At 40.6% G+C, this 21,054-nt stretch overlaps 1 protein-coding gene across 3 annotated transcripts in view; it reads right to left on the bottom strand.

The window, feature by feature from the left end:
- The window catches only part of TMCO6 (transmembrane and coiled-coil domains 6), a 518,761-nt gene that overhangs the window by 97,244 nt on the left and 400,463 nt on the right, over positions 1-21,054 (bottom strand). For 2 of the 3 annotated variants that reach the window (XM_044069020.1, XM_044069022.1), the window contains exon 9: positions 5,901-6,081. The exons of the other annotated variant lie outside the window; for it this stretch is intronic. In XM_044069020.1, coding sequence (XP_043924955.1) covers positions 5,901-6,081 — 181 coding nt within the window. The remainder of the gene's footprint in view (positions 1-5,900; positions 6,082-21,054) is intronic. 3 annotated transcript variants of the gene reach the window in all.

Here is a 21,054-nt window from a genome sequence, read left to right as displayed (position 1 = left end):
CCACCAAGTTTAATAAACATGATCTCCCCTTGACAAAGCTAAACTGGGGGGGGGGGGGGGTTCAGCGTTTGCAGATTTCCTATAACATTAAGAAAGTACATGGTGATTCGTTCCATGGCCTTGCTGAGAAGCCTGATCAGGCTAATTGGTCTTTAGTTCCTGGGGTCAGTGGATGCACCCCCCTTGTGCAAAGGGATGATGGTAGTGGCTTTCCATTCCTCTGGGAAGAAGCCAGTGCTTAGGCTGTGATTGAAAAGCGTGCCGAATGAATATGCTAATTCCTGTTTTAACCCGTGCAGAACACAGCCCAGGATGTTGTCTGGTCCCACAGAGGCTGTGTTTTTGGCCTTGGAGACGGCATTTAAGATCTGCTCCTCAGAGATACTAGGTGGGGGACAGGTGTTAGGGATGTTTGGGGTATACGTGCCGGGGAAAGGGTAGTGAAGTTTTCACTGACCCTGTCAGCCAGCAAGTTTGCTATATCCACAGGTTCTGTATATGTAGTACCACTAACTACGAGTTCAGCACAAATTTGGGCCTTACCTTTGAGGGTACGGATGTAACTAAAGAATGCCTTGTGGTTACCCTTGGTTAGGGAAGCTAATATGGATTCGTAGTTAGCTTTGGAAGACTTCGCTAGAAGTCCTATTTGCTTGTTTAAGTTGAGGAGGAAGAGTTTCCAGTTTTTTGAGACTGTTCCTTCTTACTCAGACAGCAGTTCCTTTCTCCTTCTGTATAGCTTATTAATGGCTGTTGTCCACCAGGCAGGTTTGTTTTTCCTTGAAGATCTTGCTTTGGTTCTGTCAGATACAGCAGAGTCAATACAACTGTACAAGTCCTCGTATAAAGCTTTGGTGTATAACTCAGCATAGGTGTCTCTTCCATCAGTGGGGGAGGGGCTATGAAATTATTTATGCTGTCATGTATGAGGCTGTAATTGGCTTTTGATAAGTTTTTTAGTCTAGTTGTTGCTACGGTTGTCTTGTGTTACAGTTACTTCTACTGAGACAGATCTCACCAGGGGATGGCCACACATTGGGGTGGTGCAGCAGTCCCTCATTTTGGTGAGCACCAGATCCAGGATGTTTGAGCCCCTTGTGTATGTGTCAACCAGCTGGTCCAGGGCATTAGAGTTAAAGTCCAGGAACCTTTGGGTAAGTGAGTTAGAGCATGTATAATTTACCCAGTCCATGGATGGGTAATTAAAGTCACCTAAAACCAAGGTGTTTGGTTGTATTTTCATTGACTCAACTAGATCCAAGTAGGCTAAGTGGATGTCCTGATTCATGGAGGGGGTCCTATTGCTGGCAATGACCTGAAGAGGGATCTTACCTACAGTCAATTGCACCTGAAATAATTCAAGGGGAATCATGCTATTTAACCATCTAGAGGTATATTTATCTTTAATGAATATTAATACACAACATACTTTAGTTCTCATGCCTTCAGTTTGTGGTCTGAAAGTGTGGAAGGAAATGTACCCTGGTACAGCCTTAAACCAGGTCTCAGTGACTGCACAAATGTCAGCATCTTCCAAGGTGAGGAATGCTTCCAGTGAATGCAATTTCTGGTTTAGACTCCTAGTGTTTATCAGCATAAAATTGAAGTTGTTTTTAGAGGATATTTTTACGTCGGGAATTTTTTTTTCGTGTGACATTGCCTCAAAAAGGCACTACAGGGGTGGCAAGCGCCTTAGTCAGTAACTGAAATCCCAGGGGTGACAGATAAAGACCATCTCTGGCAAAGCATTGACCATGTCATCCCAGGCTGAGACATACTGGATTCCCTTTGAATCACACCCGTAACTAAGCCAATTGTTGAAGTCAATCATTTTTTTAACTGTATTGACGTATCATCTTAGGCAACAGTAAAACGCTGTTTAAGGCTAGAGACATACTTGCCTGAGACACATAATCAAAGAGCTCTGTCATGTCTCTGTTCATATACTGCAGTGAGGTACAGCTCAAGTCGTTTACACCAATGTGTAAATATTAACTGGCTGAATCTCAATACTTCTAGCTCCCAGTACCATATAAATCTCTACATATTTACTCAACTTATCTCTCAACCTACTCACACCACCAAAACACGCAGTCCAAGTTCCCTGATGGACTGGGTACTTGTTTCTAATCCCTGCAAGTGCCATAATCTAGGACCTCTACCAGAACTCCCTCAGTGATCACTCACCTGTAAAAGTGCTTAGATATACCACACATCTCTCCAAACCACACCAATACATTATCTGCCGAAAACTCTCTAGCTTTAACCCTGAAACATTCCAAACCCTTCTCTCTAGAGTTAACTGGGACTTCCTTAAACAGCTTCCACTAAATGAAGCAGTTAATGCCTTTAACTCTACTTTCCTTTCCATTTTAAACTCCCTTGCCCCACCTAGAAAATTTTGAATAAAAGCTAAGATTTCACCTTGGTTAACTAAAACTACCCGCGCACTTATGAAAAGCAGAGACAGGGCTTGGAAAATATGGGTACAATCCAAGCTTCCCGCTGACTTGTAAAAGTACAAAGAACTTCACAATCAAACAAAAAAACTCATTAACAGTGACAAAAAAAACTACTATAATCCCCCCAACTACATTAAAATCTGATGCAAAACAATTCTGGAATGTTATAAACCAGATACAACACCCTGGTAACCCTACCTCACCAAACCCATGTCCTGATAAGTCCCCTGAAGAGACTGCAGATACTTTTAACACTTATTTTATTGAATCTATTTCCAGACTAACAGCACCCCCACTAACCACAGCTTCTTTAACTTCACTAAACCACCACCAACTGCTGACCCAATAAAATCCCTCTCTCTCAAACCGGTTCCTACTACCTACATTAAAGCTCTACTCTCTAAACTTAAACCATGCTCTGTATCAGCTGATCACATCCCTTCACACATTCTCCAGACTGCTGCACACTCCCAGTCTGTGCCTGTATCTATTCTTATTAACCACTCCATCTCTGAATCTAAAGTTCCAGCTATCTGGAAACAGTTCTATACTCTTCCAATTCACAAAGGTGGTAACTCCACAGAAATATCTAATTTCAGACCTACTGCTATCTTCTCTCCTCTCACGAAAATACTTGAGAAATGTATACACAAACAAGCTATGCCTCATCTTCAACAAGAAAAGCTTCTCACTCCTACCCAGCATGGTTTCCATCCTAAGCACAGTACCACCACTGCTCTCCTAGCCTTTTTCAATACTATTTCTCTAGCCAAAGACAATCACAAACTCATATCTTGTCTACTCCTTGACCTCTCAAAGGCCTTTGACACTGTCTCACACTCCCTATTACTTAATAAACTCATCAACCTCTATTTCACTCCTGATACAGTAGCATGGTTCTCCAGCTATCTCACTGACAGATTGCAGTCAGTCAGATGGGACTGCACTTTCTTCCCCCCTACACGTTCAAACTGGCATTCCCCAAGGATCCATACTTGGACCTCTACTTTTAATATCTTTACCAACTCACTCTACTCTTCTTGTCTTCAGTCTACATTGTCCAATATGCAGACGACTCTAGAGTCATCACTATTGCAAACTCTCCCTCTGAACTCCTATCAACTACCCAGATATCCTTCAACTCTGCTGAGACTTGGCACAAAAAACACCAGCTTATCCTCAACCCTAAAAAACTAATCTGTTACTCTTTCTCCCTAAATCTGTTAACCACATAAAATCTTCTTTTAACAAAACATCTTTAAATAATATTCCTACTGAAGTTGATAACAACATAAAACTACTTGGCATCACCATAGACCAACTGAACTTTGATCTAATTATTAATATTTGCATTAGGAAAACCCATCAGAAGCTAGGACTTCTCTACAGAAATAGCACATTCCTCACCACTGAGGCTACACATATCTAACCAATGCCTATTTTCTTTCTTGTCTAACTTACTGCTCCCAAATACTTACTAATCTAAACTCATCTCTACTTCCCAAACTAGAAACAACCTACCACAAAGTCTCCAGATTCACAGCTCAACACACATAAATCTCATCACTGCCTCTCCTTCAAATTCCTAAACTGGCTTGAGCTACCTCACCTGCTACTTCAATCCCAACTACAAATGATCCACTCCATTCTATATCAACCATCTTCTGCCCAGCTCTACCATCTCCCATCTCATGCTACTCTCCCACCAGATATCTCAGAAGTGCAATCCAAGACTTACTAAAGGTTCACAAACCAAAAACCAAAACTGGCTGCAACTTATATAGTTGCCAACCCTCTATGGCATGGAACAAACTCCCTCTAGAAATAAGAAATCAGACAAACCCTAAACAATTTAAAATAGCTACCAAGATTACTTTAAAAAACACTGGACCTGCCTCTGCTCACATCCTCCCTGACCAAAATCCTCCCCTCTAAGTTTCATAGTAACCAACTTTGATCCTAACTATTGTAAAGATGATTGTATACCTAAATAATTCTTGTATTATTATTTTCTCTAATACTGTATTGTAATAACAACTGTATTCCTAAATAATTCTTGGATTATTCTTTTTCTAACATTGTTGTTAAATTGCTATTGCTAAATTGTCCTATATATATGTCTGGAGCTTTTCTCCCTGGGCCTCCGCTGAAAAAGGGCTTTTGCTCAGTCGACACTTCCGGTCAACAAATGTAAAATAAAATAAATAACATGGACCACGACAGAGTCATAAGAGTGTCTGTTGTTGAGACTTGAGTGCATGTGTGATGTGAAGTATCCTGTCACCTGACAAACAGCTGACCTTGACTTTTTCCTTATCCAGCCTGGTGAGAGAGAGATCTGTGTGTCTCACAACTGAGTCACCTATGACTAAATATGCTTGTTTTCATATTACGCCTTAGGGGCTTAAATGCTGAGACACTGGTGTGTGACATATTATGTGTACTATGTTCTGCAGAGGATGTATTATGTGAACCATGCTTGTGTTTGTGAAGTTTCTGATGTTTAGGTAAGTTCCTGGTAAGGACCTCCGCATATGTTCGTTTATGTGCTGTTGGTCTGGTTGGTGCAGAAGGTGATGCGTGGATGCTGATGACCTGCTTAATGTCAGATGAGATGACTGGTGAGCGAGGCAGACTGTATTCTAGGGTCTTGATACACCACAGAGCAATCTAGGTTCCTCAGCACAGATTCTACAAAGCTGTGGAGGGCAGAAATGTATACTAAAGTGTTAGCTTGGAAAGAAAAATGTGTCTTGTAATCTATAGTCTGGAAAATGTCCCAAACGTATTCATTCAGAGCGGTTACATTACAAATGTCCAAAATGCAGAGGACATAAGGAAAAGCAACATTTATTTATTTATTGCACTTGTTCACTGGGATAGTCTGACTGAGCACAAAGCTATCCCTTTTTAATGGAGGCCAATGGAGTAAAGCTCCAGAAAAATTACAACAGTACATAAAGAACGTAGTAAACAGTTGTATACAAGTACTGAACAAATATCATTAATTAATAGCAGCATCATGTAAACAGCTAAGAAACATATCTGGAAATGACATGGTAGAAGGAGGGAAAAGAAGATTAGTATTAGGAGGTGAGAGAATGTTTTAGGATGGGGGAGACAGAGCCAGGAGGAGAGTTGGACTAATAATGGAGGATTAATGCTTGCAGAGAATAGGAGAAAGCAAGGGTCAGAACATTATCACACAGCAGTTGTGCATACAAACGCAGGCAGCTTTTAGTTAGTCTCTTGTTTGTGCTTTAAAATATATAATTCATCCGAAAACAAATCTCTACAAAAACAGCAGATTTAGGAAGACAAGCAAATAGAACACAGAAAAATACAACTGCAGACTACCTACCTGACTTTTTGTTTGTATCTACCCTCAATATTAACTTTTTATATTTACAATTATGTCCAAGAATTCTCATGATTTACCTGTGAGATTGTTTAGCACCCAAAGGCACTCCCGTACCACAAACATGTGATGCTGTAGAAACGACTGCATAAAAACAAAAATGGCTGCCAGCAGTTGGTTGTGTTCCACCCTCTCTCTGCAGCAATCTGTCTCTTCTTTGGCAAGCAGATTACCAATACAACGAAGTAAAGGAGTGACCAGCTTTGAAGGCAAAATAATTAATTATCAACAACTGCAGGCTTTTTGTACAGATGCATAAACCTGCATTATCTTATTTAAACCAAGATCTGAAGCACACAAAATAATTCAGCCACAAATCCACTGCAAAAGTTACATAGGTTGTGCCAAAGAGACATGTAGCTAGATGAATTGCTGATATTCAAATTTGCCAGGTGTGTGTGTGTGTGTGTGTGTGTGTGTGTGTGTGTGTGTGTGTGTGTGTGTGTGTAATATGAATGTATCCTGTTAAAGTGACTAGTATCCCTGCCTATGACTAGTACCTGCCTCATGCCAGGTAGGCTCTATCCCCACCTAAACTGGCTGGATCAGAACCAGCTGCTGCTGTGGACACAGTTTGGATGCTATTAAAAGCACCTCAGTGAAATTACTGTGCAGCTCCCCTTCTGGTTTTATCTGCTGCAAAATACACCTACAAATCCATTTTGGGAAGAATCTTATTGGATTAGCTTCACCAGTATCCACTGCTATGTGCTGAAGGCTGAGAAATGAATTTATATTTCAGCAAAAGAATGATTACAAGTAACAGTGGTTGCTCTGTGATAAAAAAAAAAAATTCAACACGGACTTCCAAGATGGCTGTGCAATGATCAAGAGGTTGATTATAGTTCTCTTGGTATAAGATCTTAAAAACTGTGAAAAAGGCAAGTTAAAGCTGTCAATTTGGGTAAAATTCAGTTACTATCAATTACACTGCCTGTATGCCAGCAAATACATTTATAGAAACTAATTCAACGAGAAAAGGAGAAGAAAACACTCTCACTGGGGAGTTCAGCAAAAAGCAGTTCATGTTCCAGCTTTAGTACAGGAGATGGACAGATTGCAGTTATTTAGATGAAAAAATGAATCAAATGCACACAGAGATTTTCAAATTAAGTGAAACACTGAAGGAATACAAAAGTCAAATCTTTGGAAAACAATACAATAAGCTTTAAACTATCGTTTCATATGACAAAACTGCAAAAATCAGACAATGGAATGAAGAAAAGGCTGGATCATGAGCCGTTTCAAAAATAGCAGACTTAGAAGACAGAATACACACAGACAAAATGACAGCTTCTGCAGCATCAGAGAAGAAGGACGCTGCAGGGACTGAAGAAGAAACTAACAAACAGTTTTTGGTCTTATTAATATAAATTACAAGTTATATTGTATAGCAGTTTTGTATAGTGTGCAGCCAAAGTATTTTAAATATGATAATGGTGTCCTCATCAGTGACTGCACAATATAAGTAAGAGATATTAATGCAAGAAGGTACTTTCCATTTGTTGTAATCTATCCAGGCTTTACACTGTAACAAGGTAACAAAAGCTAGAAAGATGCAAGTTTAATATAATGCAGTGATTTTGGGCTGATGTAGTGGTAGATGTAAAAGTTTATTGTTCATGTTATACACAAAACTAAGATATAATAATTTTCCATTTTTACAGAAGTGGATGTCTAGATCATTGCACTTGTTTTAAGCTATGTTTTTTAAGCTAATATGCTTGAAAAATAAGACAAAAATGTTGAAAGGCTTTCCAAGACTGCTGCACACAGATCAACAGCTTAACTTCAGTTCTCCCAGTACGAAAAAAAGAAACTGAGAAGTAATACTCACCAACACTGTCAGCCTGAGTAAAATTCAGTTAATGGCCAGAATGTACCCTGCCTGGATGCCAGCACAGAAAAAATTAGAGAATTTAAAAGAAGATCAATTAGAAAAGGTGAAGAGAAAACACTGGCTGGGAAGAATCCTGCACTTGTTTAGCAAAAAGCAGATCAAGCTTCATCTTTGGTACAGGATATGGCATCCAGTAATACAGAGGAACAATAAACTAAATGTACTCAGAGCTAATTAAAATAAACAAAACACTGAGAGTATATCAACTCAAATAACAAAAGGCTGGAATAAAAGCTTTAACTAGCTATTCAGATGAATTAATAAAACTGCAAAAATCACACAATGAAGTGAGGAAAAGGCTGGCTGAGTATGTGATTTCTCAAGAGCAGCTATTAATAAAAATGATGGAGTTAAAAAAACAGAGCACACAGAGAAAACCTGAGATTTTCTGCTGTACCAGAGAAACTGGAACAGACAGACTGTATTACTTTTATGAAAGCAGAAATAAGCAAAAGGACTGGTATTCCACAGAAGGATGTGTTAACTGAAAGGGTGCAATAAGTGCATGCCCCAAACCTGGCCATGATAAAGCAGCCAAGACCTGTATTAGTAAAGATGTAATCATACCAGCAGAGAGTTGATCCTGAAAAAAAATGACAGAAGGGAAAAGTTTTAAAAATTGAAGAAAGAGAGTTTGTGGAAAATTATTATTCCTTGTATACCAGGCAGAAGAGAAACAGCTTAATCCTAGCAATCAGGGAATGTTGAGGTGCAGATGTGAGATTCAAGCTGTTTTATCCAGCTGTCTTCAGAATATTCTTCCTGGAGGATCAAATATATTTCTGATGCAGAACAGGCCAAGGAAGAAATAAAAAAGTTTATTCAACAAAAAGTGAGCCAGCAAACAGAAGATGACTCTGCTTCTCTTTCTTCTGACAACAATGCTCATAGAGACGGACTTTGCCACTAAAACCTTTTCCAATGTTCCACAGGAAAATGCTTGGGAGACAGAAAAAAAGAACAGCAGTTGACTTGAGGAATCAGGAGTACCTTGGACTTAAACTAGAATCCAGTGCTGGGAAATTGAGATGAACAGGAAGACTACCAACAATACTGAATTTAGTGGGAGACTAAAACATAAATCTTAATTTGTGAAATACGGCTTTGCAAGAAAAAGTGGTTGAGAAAGACTGGACTTTTACTGACTTTGTTAAACTTATGAGAGGACTGTAAAAGCACATACTCCACTTTATATCACTAATATTTGGAAGGAAACTAAAAGGGACAAAAAGTAACTGAAATAATTTTTTGTTATTATTAGTATTTGTATAAAACATGTCATGATGTACACTGCATGTTACATATAGTAAAGCAGTTTTGTGTAGTGTGTAGTCAGGGATACTTTAAATGTGGTGGAAGGTGTTTTCAGTGACCGTATGTGTTAAAAATATTAAAATATTTTTTCATTTGCAAGATATGCAGGCTTTACAATATAACAAGAAAAGAAAGGCTAGACAAAAGCAAGTTTAATGTTAATATACTGTGATCTTGAGCCTCTGGGGTGGGAGTTGGATGTAAAAGTTTACTGATATATATTATATGTAAAATTAAAACATTTTCTTTAATTCTTGCAAGGCTGCATGCCTAGATTAATGCCCTTGGCTTAAGATATAAACAAGTGTTTTTGTAAGCAAGTGTGCCTGAAAAATAAGATAAATAATGACAGCCATGAAAATGGCAAGCTGCTTACATGTACAAAGATAAAGTACAGTTTTGTACCTACCATAAATGTAGATGTTCGAAGATCCACATTGCTGCAGTCCTAACACTTGGGTAGTCCGCTGTCCCAGTATTTGACTGACATCAGGACATCAGGGTACAAATCGCATGACCGACGCCATATCCTCAGTCTTTTCTTGCCCCAGATGTCAGAAGACCCTAAAAGATAAGGCCAAAACCAAAAAACACCAAACACTCCTGTACCTAATATATGTACAATATATACAAATTTTCAAAAATAGAACCCCACCCACACAACCACCCCTAAACACAGAGGCGAAGGAGGGGAATTGGACTGCAGCAATGTGGATCTTGAACATCTACATTTATGGTAGGTACAAAACTGTACTATGTTCTTCATCTCACATTGCTGCAGTCCTAACACTTGGGTAGAATCCCAAAGCAGAGGTAAGGGAGGATGGCTAAACTATAATGAAGCAGGAGCTGCCAAAATGCCCTGCAACACAGCAGTGGCAAAACCAGCCCTGGATTTAGAATAGAGAGGAAGGTGGTAATGCTTGGAGAAAGTATGCACTGAACTCCAAGTAGCTGCCTCCAAAATATCCTTAGTTGCCACCCCTTAGAAATGCTGTTGAAGTGGCAGTAGCCCTCGTGGAATGAGGCCTAATCCCAGCTGGAATCTCCTTGCCATGATGGGAATAACAGAATGCAATGCAAAACCCAATCCACTTAGATATAGTTTGTTTTGACACAGGCTTGCCCTGGGAACTCAAAGCAAAAGAAACAAACAACTGCTGAGACTGCCTAAAATCCCTAGTCCTGCTTAAATAATAACGCAACTGCCTGTGTACATCTAAAGTGTGCAAAATCTTTTACCACTTATTTTGGGGATCTGCATAAAAAGTAGGCAAATGAATAGTTTGGTTTAAAGCCACACTAGAAACCACCTTAGGCATAAATGAAGGATTAGTACATAATGATACCCTATCCTTATGAAAAATCAAAAGGCTCAACCGCCATAAGGGCCTGCAATTCAGAAACCCTTCTTGCAGAAGTAATGGCCAACAAAAGCAGTCTTCCATGACAAGTATTTCAATTCAGCAGTAGTCAAGAGGCTGAAAAGGTTGTAGAGTAAGTTTCTCCAACACAAAATTGAGGTCCCAAGCAGGAGTAGGAGCTCGGGGTCTTATATTCTTTGCCCTCTAAGAAATTGCTTGAACAAAGGATGAGAAAACAATGGTGGGTCACAATCATAGTGAGCTGAAATTGCTGCAGCATGAATCTTAATGGAAGAGAAAGACAAACCTTTGTCCAATAACTCAGTAAGATATTGAAGAGCCACACTCAAATTAGGCTCAGAAACATCCAAATCCTTTGCTGCACTCCAAAATAAAAATCTCTTCCATTTTTCTGCATACACTTTAGGTCTTCTGGCTTCCATAATCACATTCAAAACTTGTTGAGGAAGTTGAGACCTGCTGTGGTTCAAAACAGAATATGCCAGGCTGTTAGATGAAGAGAGTGAAGCTTGACATTGAGAAGATGACCGTCCCTCTGAGACAAAGGTGTGGAATTAAAGGTAAAGGCCATGGAGGCTTCCTTACCAGATTCCTCAGTAATGGGTACCAGTGTTGCCGAGGCCAATCTGGAGCTATCAAAATCATCCTTGGCTTGTCTTGTCTGACCTTTAGGAGTACCTTTGGGAGGAGAGGCAGAGGTGGAAAGGCATACACATGAAGATTTTCCCAACTGAACGAAAGAGCATCCACTTTCCAAGCTGTGTGATGAAACTTTGCAAAACTTTGGCAGCTGGTGGTTTAGTGGAGAAGCGAACAGATCTATGTCTGGAGTTCCCAGGACACTGTCAATTGTCGAAATACATGAAGATCTGGGGATCCATGATTTGCCTGCTTAACACATCTGCTAAGGAGTTCTGTGCTCCTGGCAGAAACCTTGCCTGTAGATTTAGCTGCAAGCTGAGCAGTCTCCCACAAAATCATTGCTTGCCTGCATAGAGGATAAGAATGTGTGCTTGTTGATGTACCACATGACAGTTGTGTTGTCTGTTAGAATCAACACCTGCCCAGGAAGAAGTAACTCCTTGAAAGCCATTAATGCAAACTGGACTGCTAACATCTCCTTCATGTTGATATGTAGATGCTGTAGTCTGGCAGGCCACTTGTCTTGTATCCACTTTCCATTCAGATGAGCTCCCCAAGCTATGTCTGAGGCATCTGTCGTAAGAATCTGTCCTTGTTTAGGTGACATTCCTGAGCCCACCACAAAAATTCCTTTTGAATGCAAGGTATTATTGGAATGACAGTGTCCAAATCCTGGCAGTGCTGTGTCCATACATTTTTAGATACCATTGCAGCTTCCTCATATGCAGTTTGGCATTGGGAAGCACCAGAATACAAGATGCCATGAACCCTAATGCTTGAAGGACTGTCCTTGCAGTCAGCACGGACTGATGAGATAGTTGATGGAAGTAAAGGGATAGACTCTTTTGTTTGTCCGGGGTTAAAAAGGCCATCTGGGCTGCTGTATTCAGTCTCACACCCAGAAAGCACATGTCTTGAGAGGGTACTAGACTGGACTTTATTTCGTTCACAGAATACCCCAGGCATCTTAGCACTGCTATCACATATTCCAGATGCTGAAGAAGCTCGTCCTTTTCTTGAGCCAGAATCAGACAGTCGTCCAAGTAAGGATAGATTTGTATTCCTTTTAGCCTGAAAAAGCTACAACTGGAGCCAGAACTTTGTGAATACTTAGATAAGCCAAAGGGCAATGCAGAGAACTGATAATGTGAATTTCCAGCTCGAAACGCAGATACTTCCTGCAACTGAGTCTGATAGGCACATGAAGGTAAGCCTCCTTGAGATCTAAAGTTACCATCCAGTGATCTTTGCCCAGCAGAGGTAAAAGCTGTTGTAACGTCAACATTTTGAACTTGGGAATGTCCAAATAAGTGTTGAGGATAGACAAATCCAAAATTGGTCTCCACGTGTTCGGTACTAGGAACAGGCGAGAATAAAATCCTAGGCCCCTTTCTGGCACAGGAACCGGCTGAATGGCCCCTATCTGGAGCAACAGAGAAATTTGCTTGTGAGCCTCTTTTCTTTGTATAGGAGGAATGTCTGGCATGCCTTTGAAAGGAGGCAAGGTATGGAAATAAAACCTGTAACCGTGGTGAACGATATCCAATACCCATCTGTCTTGGGTAATAACACTCCAATTTTCTTTGAAAAGTGCCAGCCTTCCTCCCAAAGGTGCTGCCAGACGAGAAGGCTCTGGCAGCTGAAAAGGCAAGTCATTGGGTCTGCTTACGAAAGGACTGACCCCTGCCCTCACCAGAAGACTGGGCAGGCGAACTGCCTGTTCTAGGCCTAAAAGAACCTTGAGCTCTGCCCCTACCACGTCTAGATCTACCCCTAGACTGAGAATCATAAGAAGGATAAGTCCACCCCTTAGTAGGCCAATTTCTACTAAACTTTGGAGGCTGAACCTGCAAAAATCTTTAACAGTCTGCATAGACTTAGCCTTGTCCTCCATTTTCTTTAAAACTGCTTCCACAGGCACCAAATAACACATCAGATTGTAAAGGAGCATCTAAAATCCTTGTCTTTACATGTTCAGCTAAATTCTCATGCCTCAGCCAGGCGTCGCTGCGAAGAACAGAACCAGTGGCTGCCACCCTCGAAGAGGCCTGTACAGCATCAAAACCACATTGCAAGGAATGCTTACCCACCTGTTCAGAAACATGAACCAAATCCTGCAACTCTTTACACTCAATACCTTCCGCCAGAGCATCCACCTTAGACTTCAATTGTGAAAGGAGATAATTTTGGTATTTCAACATGTGAAACTGGCAATTCAAAGCCCTCATGGCTAAAGTGGAAGAAGTATACACCTTTTTCCCCCATCTATCCAAAGCCTTTGCCTCTTTATCAGAAGGAACAGGATTTTTAACAACAGAAGCCTTAACACCTTTAGGGCCCTGAGAAACAGTTTCTGGGTCTGCCCTAGGACTCTTAAAAGATACTTATGAGCTTCAGGCACCCTATAATACCTGTCCGGTTTAACTGGGGCAGGAGGCAAAGAATCAGGGTTCAGGAAGCCTCTGCAAAAACATCCTCTACCACATCCAGAACAGGAGGTATAGCTAAAGGCCTATGCTGGGGTAGAAACAAAATTCCCTAAGCCTTTTCCTAGAATCAGAGAAATCTTGACCTTCCCATTTAAAATGCTCCCTCATGGAATGAAGAGTCTCTGAAAAGAAAAATCCTCAGGAGGAGAAGCCGAAGGTGTAGAGTCATCTACATCAGAATCAGAATAAGGAGGATACTCCTGCAAGTCTTCAGCAAGACTCAGAAGCCTCGAACACTGCTCAAAACTCTCAAGCTCAGGTTCCACCCTAGGCCTCTTATCAGGGGTAAAGAACCTCTAATCATAGTAATCAAATCTTCTGCCATTTTAAGCATATGTTTCTTAGGCAGAGACCCTGAAGAACTAGGGGAGACCCCACTGAAGTTAACCCTGGCCGGCCTCTAGAAGGAGCCTTGGAAACAGAAGGGAGGCTAACCAACCTTAGAAAGGGAGGGGAGAACAGCTACCTGAGAAGCCCCTTCAGCCTGGCCTACCTCCTGAGAGGACACATCTTGTAACAGTAAAGTCTCTCCCTGAGAATCCAGAGGATCTAAAGAACCGACGTCCGGGACAGACGGTTCTTCCACTACCCTAGGCTGCTTTGTCTTTGCGCTTTAGGCGGAGCGGGCGCCGGAGCATCCGGCGGCATGTTGTACGCTTCCCAAAACTAACCTGGCACAATCTAATCTTCTCTTAATAGTGCGTTTGTTAAATCTAGCACAAGAGCGACAGCCAATAAGCAAGGTATACACAATGTATGGTAATCTCTATGAGGTATCTGTTTCCCACAAGAAATACAGTTATTCACTTTTCTGACATCCGGTTAAATACTGAGGCAAGAAAACCAAAATATTCTTTTGATTCGGTCTGAAACTCCGACTTCAGAAAATTTCAGAACGCCAACCTGCACTCGCAATACTGCTTCTGCATCGGACCATGCAGCAAAAAAGACTGAGGATATGGCGTCGCGCACTGCGATTTGTACCCTGACGTCCTGATGTCAGTCAGACTGGGACAGCGGACTACCCAAGTGTTAGGACTGCAGCAATGTGAGATGAAGAACATCAGGTTCTTCTCCTTTAGAATATACTCATTGGGAGTCAAGAAGTCTGCAGCTGAAGGCAGTTTTTCATTCTGTTCTGAATGGAATTTACAAAAAGTCATTGCTGATCACTTTTACCTGGAGACGGTGCAAGCAATTAAATTTGAGACCTCTAAGTATTCTTTGCTGAGGGGAAAATAAAATGTACAGGTACAATGTCAAGAACTTCAGTGAAAATAGGGTTTTTACTTAGGGAACCGAATAAGAAGTAAGCTTCAAATCCTTAGCAAACCCATTTAACTCCACTGAGCGTGTTGAAACATCCTCTACCACATTATATCAGCATGTAAACAGATGCAGCTGTACCCAAGCAGGAACAAACACGAGGCAAAACCCAGAAACAAACCTTCATGGTGGAAGCACAATATCAACAAGCTTTACAATAAAAGGAAAAGAATTTTAACCAAAAGTAAGAAGAGTAATTCCCAGAATGTCAGAGCCCTTATTACAGAAATAAATCAACAACTCAGGAGCTTAATAAAATCCACCAAAGTAAACTAAAATAATTACCCAAGCCAAAGAAAATGACTCGTAATCTCAAAAGCACAACGCAGCAATGTGCTGACCTGACTATGAACAATGTTACCAACACAATGCAACTGAAGTAAACTTTCTAGCTGACAAAATTAGTTCTAACTTTACCCTTCTTTCTCCTTCCATGTCTCCCTCAAGATATACCTGAAAGTGGTATCACACAACACCAAGTCTTGAAAGAGCTATTAAAAATTAAAATTACTGCAATGAGTCCTGACAATATCCCTTTATCATCTTTCCTATTTCATAGATACTATAGCTAATCTAACCACCTTTCCCGAGACCAACTTGTCCACCACAGCTAACACCAGTACACCCCATATTCCCAACTTTACTGTCACCTCTACCCACTTCGACTATTAAAAAATTGCTTCTAAAACTCAAACTATGCACAAATGCTCCTGACAACATACCCGCCAAATACCTGCAAATCTCAGCCAACCCAATCGCTTACCCTATCATCATGCTTCTCAACAGATCTATCCAAGAATCCTATATGCCCATCGTCTGGAAAAAAGCTTATATCCTCCCTCTATACAAGGGGGCTCAAAAGACACCACCAACTTCTGCCCCATTGCTATACTATTACCCATCTCTAAGATTCTGGAAAAATGTATTAATTCTTAACTTCTTCACCATCTGACTCACAAACGCATCCTCCCCCCCCCCAACACAGATTTAAGCCAGGACATAGTACCACCACTGCCCTCATATCCTTCATGGACACTGTCAATCAAGCCCGTGACACTGGTAAAATCGTATCTTCACTACTTCTTGATCTTTCTAAAGCTTTTGATACTATATCCCACTCTCTCCTTTTAACAAAACTCTCTAACATAGGTACCTTGCCTCAAAGTCTAAACTGGTTCACTAATTACTTCACTAACAGGCAACAATCAACTAAATGGCAGAACTCTTACTCACCTTTCCTAAACACCACCACTGATGTCCCTCAAGGCTCCATTTTAGGTCCACTTCTGTTTAGCATATTTATCAATAAATTCCACACTGCACCTCTCTCAAGGCTCAGTCATCCAATATGCAGATGACTCCACTATCATCTGTACTGCAAATAACTCCTCAGAACTACACCAACTCACCCAAAATGACCTCACCTCCACTGAAATTTGGATGTCTAATAATAATATTGCCCTGAACCCCAACAAAACCAAAGTAGTAATCTTTGCACCCAAAAAGTCCACACCCCTACAAAAAGAGAACTTCACCATTCAATCCCTAAATGGTACCACCATCGACACTGTACCTAGCACAAAACTCCTAGGTGTCATCATAGATGAAAACCTCACATTCAACCTGCACATCCAGTCCAATGTCAAAAAGACACATCAAAAGCCTGGCACTCTCTACCGACATAAACATCTACTCAGTGCATCAGCCCAACTTTCCCTTGCCTCTTTTCTATTACCCTCTCTTTTATACACTGTCCCCCTCCTCACCAACATTCAGTCCTCTCTAAAGTCCAAACTAGACTCATGCTACAACAAAATTGCTAAGTTTGTAACTAATGCCGCCTCCAAACCCCACCACTGCTTATTACGCAACCTAAAATGTCTTGAACTCCCCAACTATCTCACCTTTATCCAATTAACTACAGCTCACAAACTCATTCATAATCCATCCATGTGCCCTGCTCTGTCCTCTATACTTACTTTATACCATCCTAACAGAAAACTCCGATCCAACAACCAACTGCTCATAATTGTAGGAAAAACCCAAACTTTTGGCTGGCCAGATGCTTTACTCCTTTACCAGCACAAAACTTTGGAACTCCCTCCCACCAACACTCAGATCCACCTGCTCAGTAATCCTCTTCAAGACATCTATGAAACAACACCTCTCCTCATCTTGGCTGTGAACATGTGCTAACACTACATCTCATATAACCTGTGAAACCAACGAAAAATGAAAACCACTGTACAAAATAAAAAGGAACGGACTCCTTGCACCAGCAGACAACCAGATAGTAAAATCTTAACGCAATTTTATTATTTTGACAAGCGTTTTCGCCACCAAAATAGTGTGGCTTCTTCAGAGAGAAATATAAAAAAGACAACCATATTAAAACACGCTCAGTATAAATAACACCATTAGAGGAAATGACATCACAGTTAATCACGGAACATGTTCCTATATAATTAAAATAAATTAATTTAACTTCAAATAAAAATAAATACTTTGAAATTGTGACAACTAAATAGTTATAATGACAATAAGGCAATAAAAGATATATATAGTCATATTATGACAAAAAAGTAAAAGAATAAAAAGTTAATTCAATGTTATAAATGCTCAATTCTTAAGTCATATTGTATAGGGCAGAACAGAGATTTACCATATACCCAATCAACAATAACAGGCCAACAGGACATTCTTGAATTAATAATATTGTTATATCTAAAGTAAATTTAATTCAAAAACTTTCAAGGAATTAATTGTAAACCACTACTATATATAAAAATAAGCAAGCAAACCACTGTCTATACTATTAGTAACGCTACCTCAAGTAACTTCTTAATCTCAAGACTGCAGAGATGTTACAGTTTTCATTGAGCCCTGGGTGACAAAAGGCATCAGTTCTTAACTGCCACTCCAACTCGCGGGTTTCCAAAAGCAATGGAATAGGACCCCCGCGAATGTTAGTTGTCACTTGGTCAATGGCCATAAATGAAAAACCATGGCCTGGAAAACTGTCAACATGCTTTGCTAAAGCGTTGGTCTCAACTTTTTTCTTTATAGCGTACATATGTTCGTAGACCCGATCACGCAGTCTACGATCGGTCTTACCTATATAGAAGGACGGGCAGCACTCACAGAAGGCCACGTACACTATAGATTTACTCTCACAATTAAGTGGGAATTTTATAGTGTACTTCCTATCTCTTATTCTGTAAGTCTGACCTGTCCTAACTTTGTGGCACCAATTACAAAATCCACATGTGGACATACCAGTCCTTTTGTTGAACTCTTTGCTGTGCAGGTCTCTTTGCAAGAGTTCTTTGAGATTATTGTTCCTTTTAAAGGTGAAATTAGGTGATAAACCTAATTTTTCTGTCAAAACAGGACTACTCAAAATAAATTGCCAGTTCTTCCGTATTATGGCCATAATGGCTCCTGAACTGAAGCTGTAAGTAGTGAAGTAACTCAGAGAAAAGTCACGTCCATTGTTAGGACTGATGTTACTAAGTTGTAAATCAGTTGTATTATTAGGTGAAATTGGCATAACTGGTGTCAAGGGATCAATTCTAGTTTGGATTTGGTGTAAAATGGGTTTAAAAAACCCACTTAATCTCTTGTTAAGGACCTCGGAAGTGAGCTCATCAATCAGATGTCTCGGAATATCCTCTTTATACTGAGCGTGTTTTAATATGGTTGTCTTTTTTATATTTCTCTCTGAAGAAGCCACACTATTTTGGTGGCGAAAACGCTTGTCAAAATAATAAAATTGCGTTAAGATTTTACTATCTGGTTGTCTGCTGGTGCAAGGAGTCCATTCCTTTTTATCTCATATAACCTAGCAAACCATCACAACTATTCTCACCCCCCACTCGACTATTTTGGCATCATCCTTTCACATCCACCTGTTTTTTACTTACTCCGCCTCTCCATCCTGTCCACTTTCCTCTTCTACTAACCCTCATTGTCCTACCACTGATCCCTCCTTTCTACTTCCTTCTCTTCCTAACCGTTATAGACCTACCATTGAACCAGCAGAATCATTCAGGTACTCTCACTGCCTACCTAATATCATACCACCACTTATATCTAAAACAATATCCACCGACTTTGCTGATTCCTACAACAGGACTCATATAGCCTATCGCTCAGCAATTAAACCTCTTAAACATGTGAAAAGTTTAAGTACCTAGTCTCTAATTCCTATATCTGCTTTGCACCCACTGCATGAAGTGTCCTACACAAATTTTTCTAGCTGAAAACTACTCATATGGAATGTTCTCATGTATATACTCTGTATTGCTTGCATAATATCTTTGATTTGAGAAGGATTACTTATGTACGTTTTTTTTCACCAACTGTATAAGCTGCCAATAATATGTACTAAATGTCTTTATTAATGTAAATTCTGTATTGTATGTGAAATGTCTTATATGTGGAGCTTTTCTCCCCAGGACTCCTCTGCAAATGGGCACTTCTGGCCCAGCTGGACTATCCCAGTAAACAAATGCAAATAAAATAAATAAATCTTAAAGGACTACTATGGGCAAATGATGAAAAAAAAGTACAGTTTTGTACCTACCATAAATGTAGATGTTCGAGTGCTAATACAGCTGCAGTCATAACAGATGGGTTCTCCTGCCGTCAGGCGGGTCCTCGGTCGGCCGAATTCCAAAGTCTAGGTCCGGCGTCGGTTGTTGTCGCTTCTTCCCTGACGTCAGTGCGACAGGGGTATAAAGGAACCAGCCGACGCCATTTTCTTCAGTTTTTCTTGCCCCAGATGTCAGGTGCCCCCAGAAGGAAGGCAATACATAAATTTGTGTGATAATGCAGTGCAGTATAATCAAAATACAGTAGTTGCAAGCAAACACATCATAAATGAAAACCCCAATCAGGTTGTAAGCGGGTGTGTTAGCCTATAGGCCTGTCCCAAGAGGGGAAGGAGGGAGGGAAACCTGGACTGCAGCTGTATTAGCACTCGAACATCTATATTTATGGTAGGTACAAAACTGTACTATGTTCATCGTGCATACAGCTGCAGTCATAACAGATGGGTAGAATCCCAAAGCTAAGAAAGGGGTGGTAGGCACTAAGTGGAAGTAGGAGGAGCCAAAATGCCCTGCAAGACTGCAGTGGCAAAGCCTGCTCTAGATTTGGAGTATAATGGTAGGTTGTAGTGCTGGGAGAAGGTATGCACAGAACTCCAAGTGGCTGCTTCCAAAATATCCTTGGTAGGAACTCCTCTGAGGAAGGCTGCAGAGGTGGCTGTGGCCCTGGTGGAATGAGTTCTAATGCCTGTAGGAACAGTTTTGCCATGAAAGGAATAGCAAAAGCGTATGCAGTGGGCTATCCATTTTGAGATTGTCTGTTTGGAAATTGGCTTCCCTTGAGCTCCTACCGCATAGGCCACAAAGAGCTGTTCTGATTTTCTGAAAGGCTTTGTTCTGTCCAAATAATAACGCAGTTGTCTGTGGATGTCCAAGGAATGTAGTAATCTCTCCCCTTTGTTTTGAGGATTAGGATAAAAAGTAGGTAAATGTATGGCCTGATTTAAAGCTACCCTGGATACCAGTTTAGGCATAAAGGACGGGTTGGTTTGTAAGGAAACTCTGTCCTGATGGAAGATGATAAAAGGCTGGACAGCCATGAGAGCCTGTAGTTCTGAAACTCTATGAGCCAAGGTGATAGCCAGAAGGAAAGCTGTTTTCCAGGACAAATATTGCAAATTTGATGAGGCAGCTGGCTCAAAGGGAGGCAAGGTCAGTTTTTCCAGAATGAAATTAAGATCCCAAGCAGGTATTGGTTGTTTCCTTGGAGGCCTTAAATTCTTAGCCCCTCTGAGGAACTGTCTTAAGAGAGGGTGAGAGAATAAAGGTGGATCAGTGTTGTATTCTGCAGAAATGGCTGAGGCATGGATTTTGATGGAGGAGAAAGAAAGTCCACTGCTTAGCAGTTCAGCCAAATATTGTAGTATTTGAGGTAAATTCAGTTTTCCAGGATCCTGGCCCTTTTTCTCATTCCAGACACAAAAACGTCTCCATTTTGCGGAATAAGCTTTTCTAGTTGATGGACTTCTGGCCTCCAAAATGACATCCTGCACCTCCTTGGAGAGTAG

The sequence above is a fragment of the Protopterus annectens genome, chromosome 4.part0 (genome assembly GCF_019279795.1).
Source record: "Protopterus annectens isolate FY-2018-M chromosome 4.part0, PAN1.0, whole genome shotgun sequence".
Classification (NCBI taxonomy): Eukaryota; Metazoa; Chordata; order Ceratodontiformes; family Protopteridae; genus Protopterus; species Protopterus annectens.
Note: the sequence above shows the minus strand (reverse complement) of the source record. Positions and strands in the feature narration are given on the sequence as shown.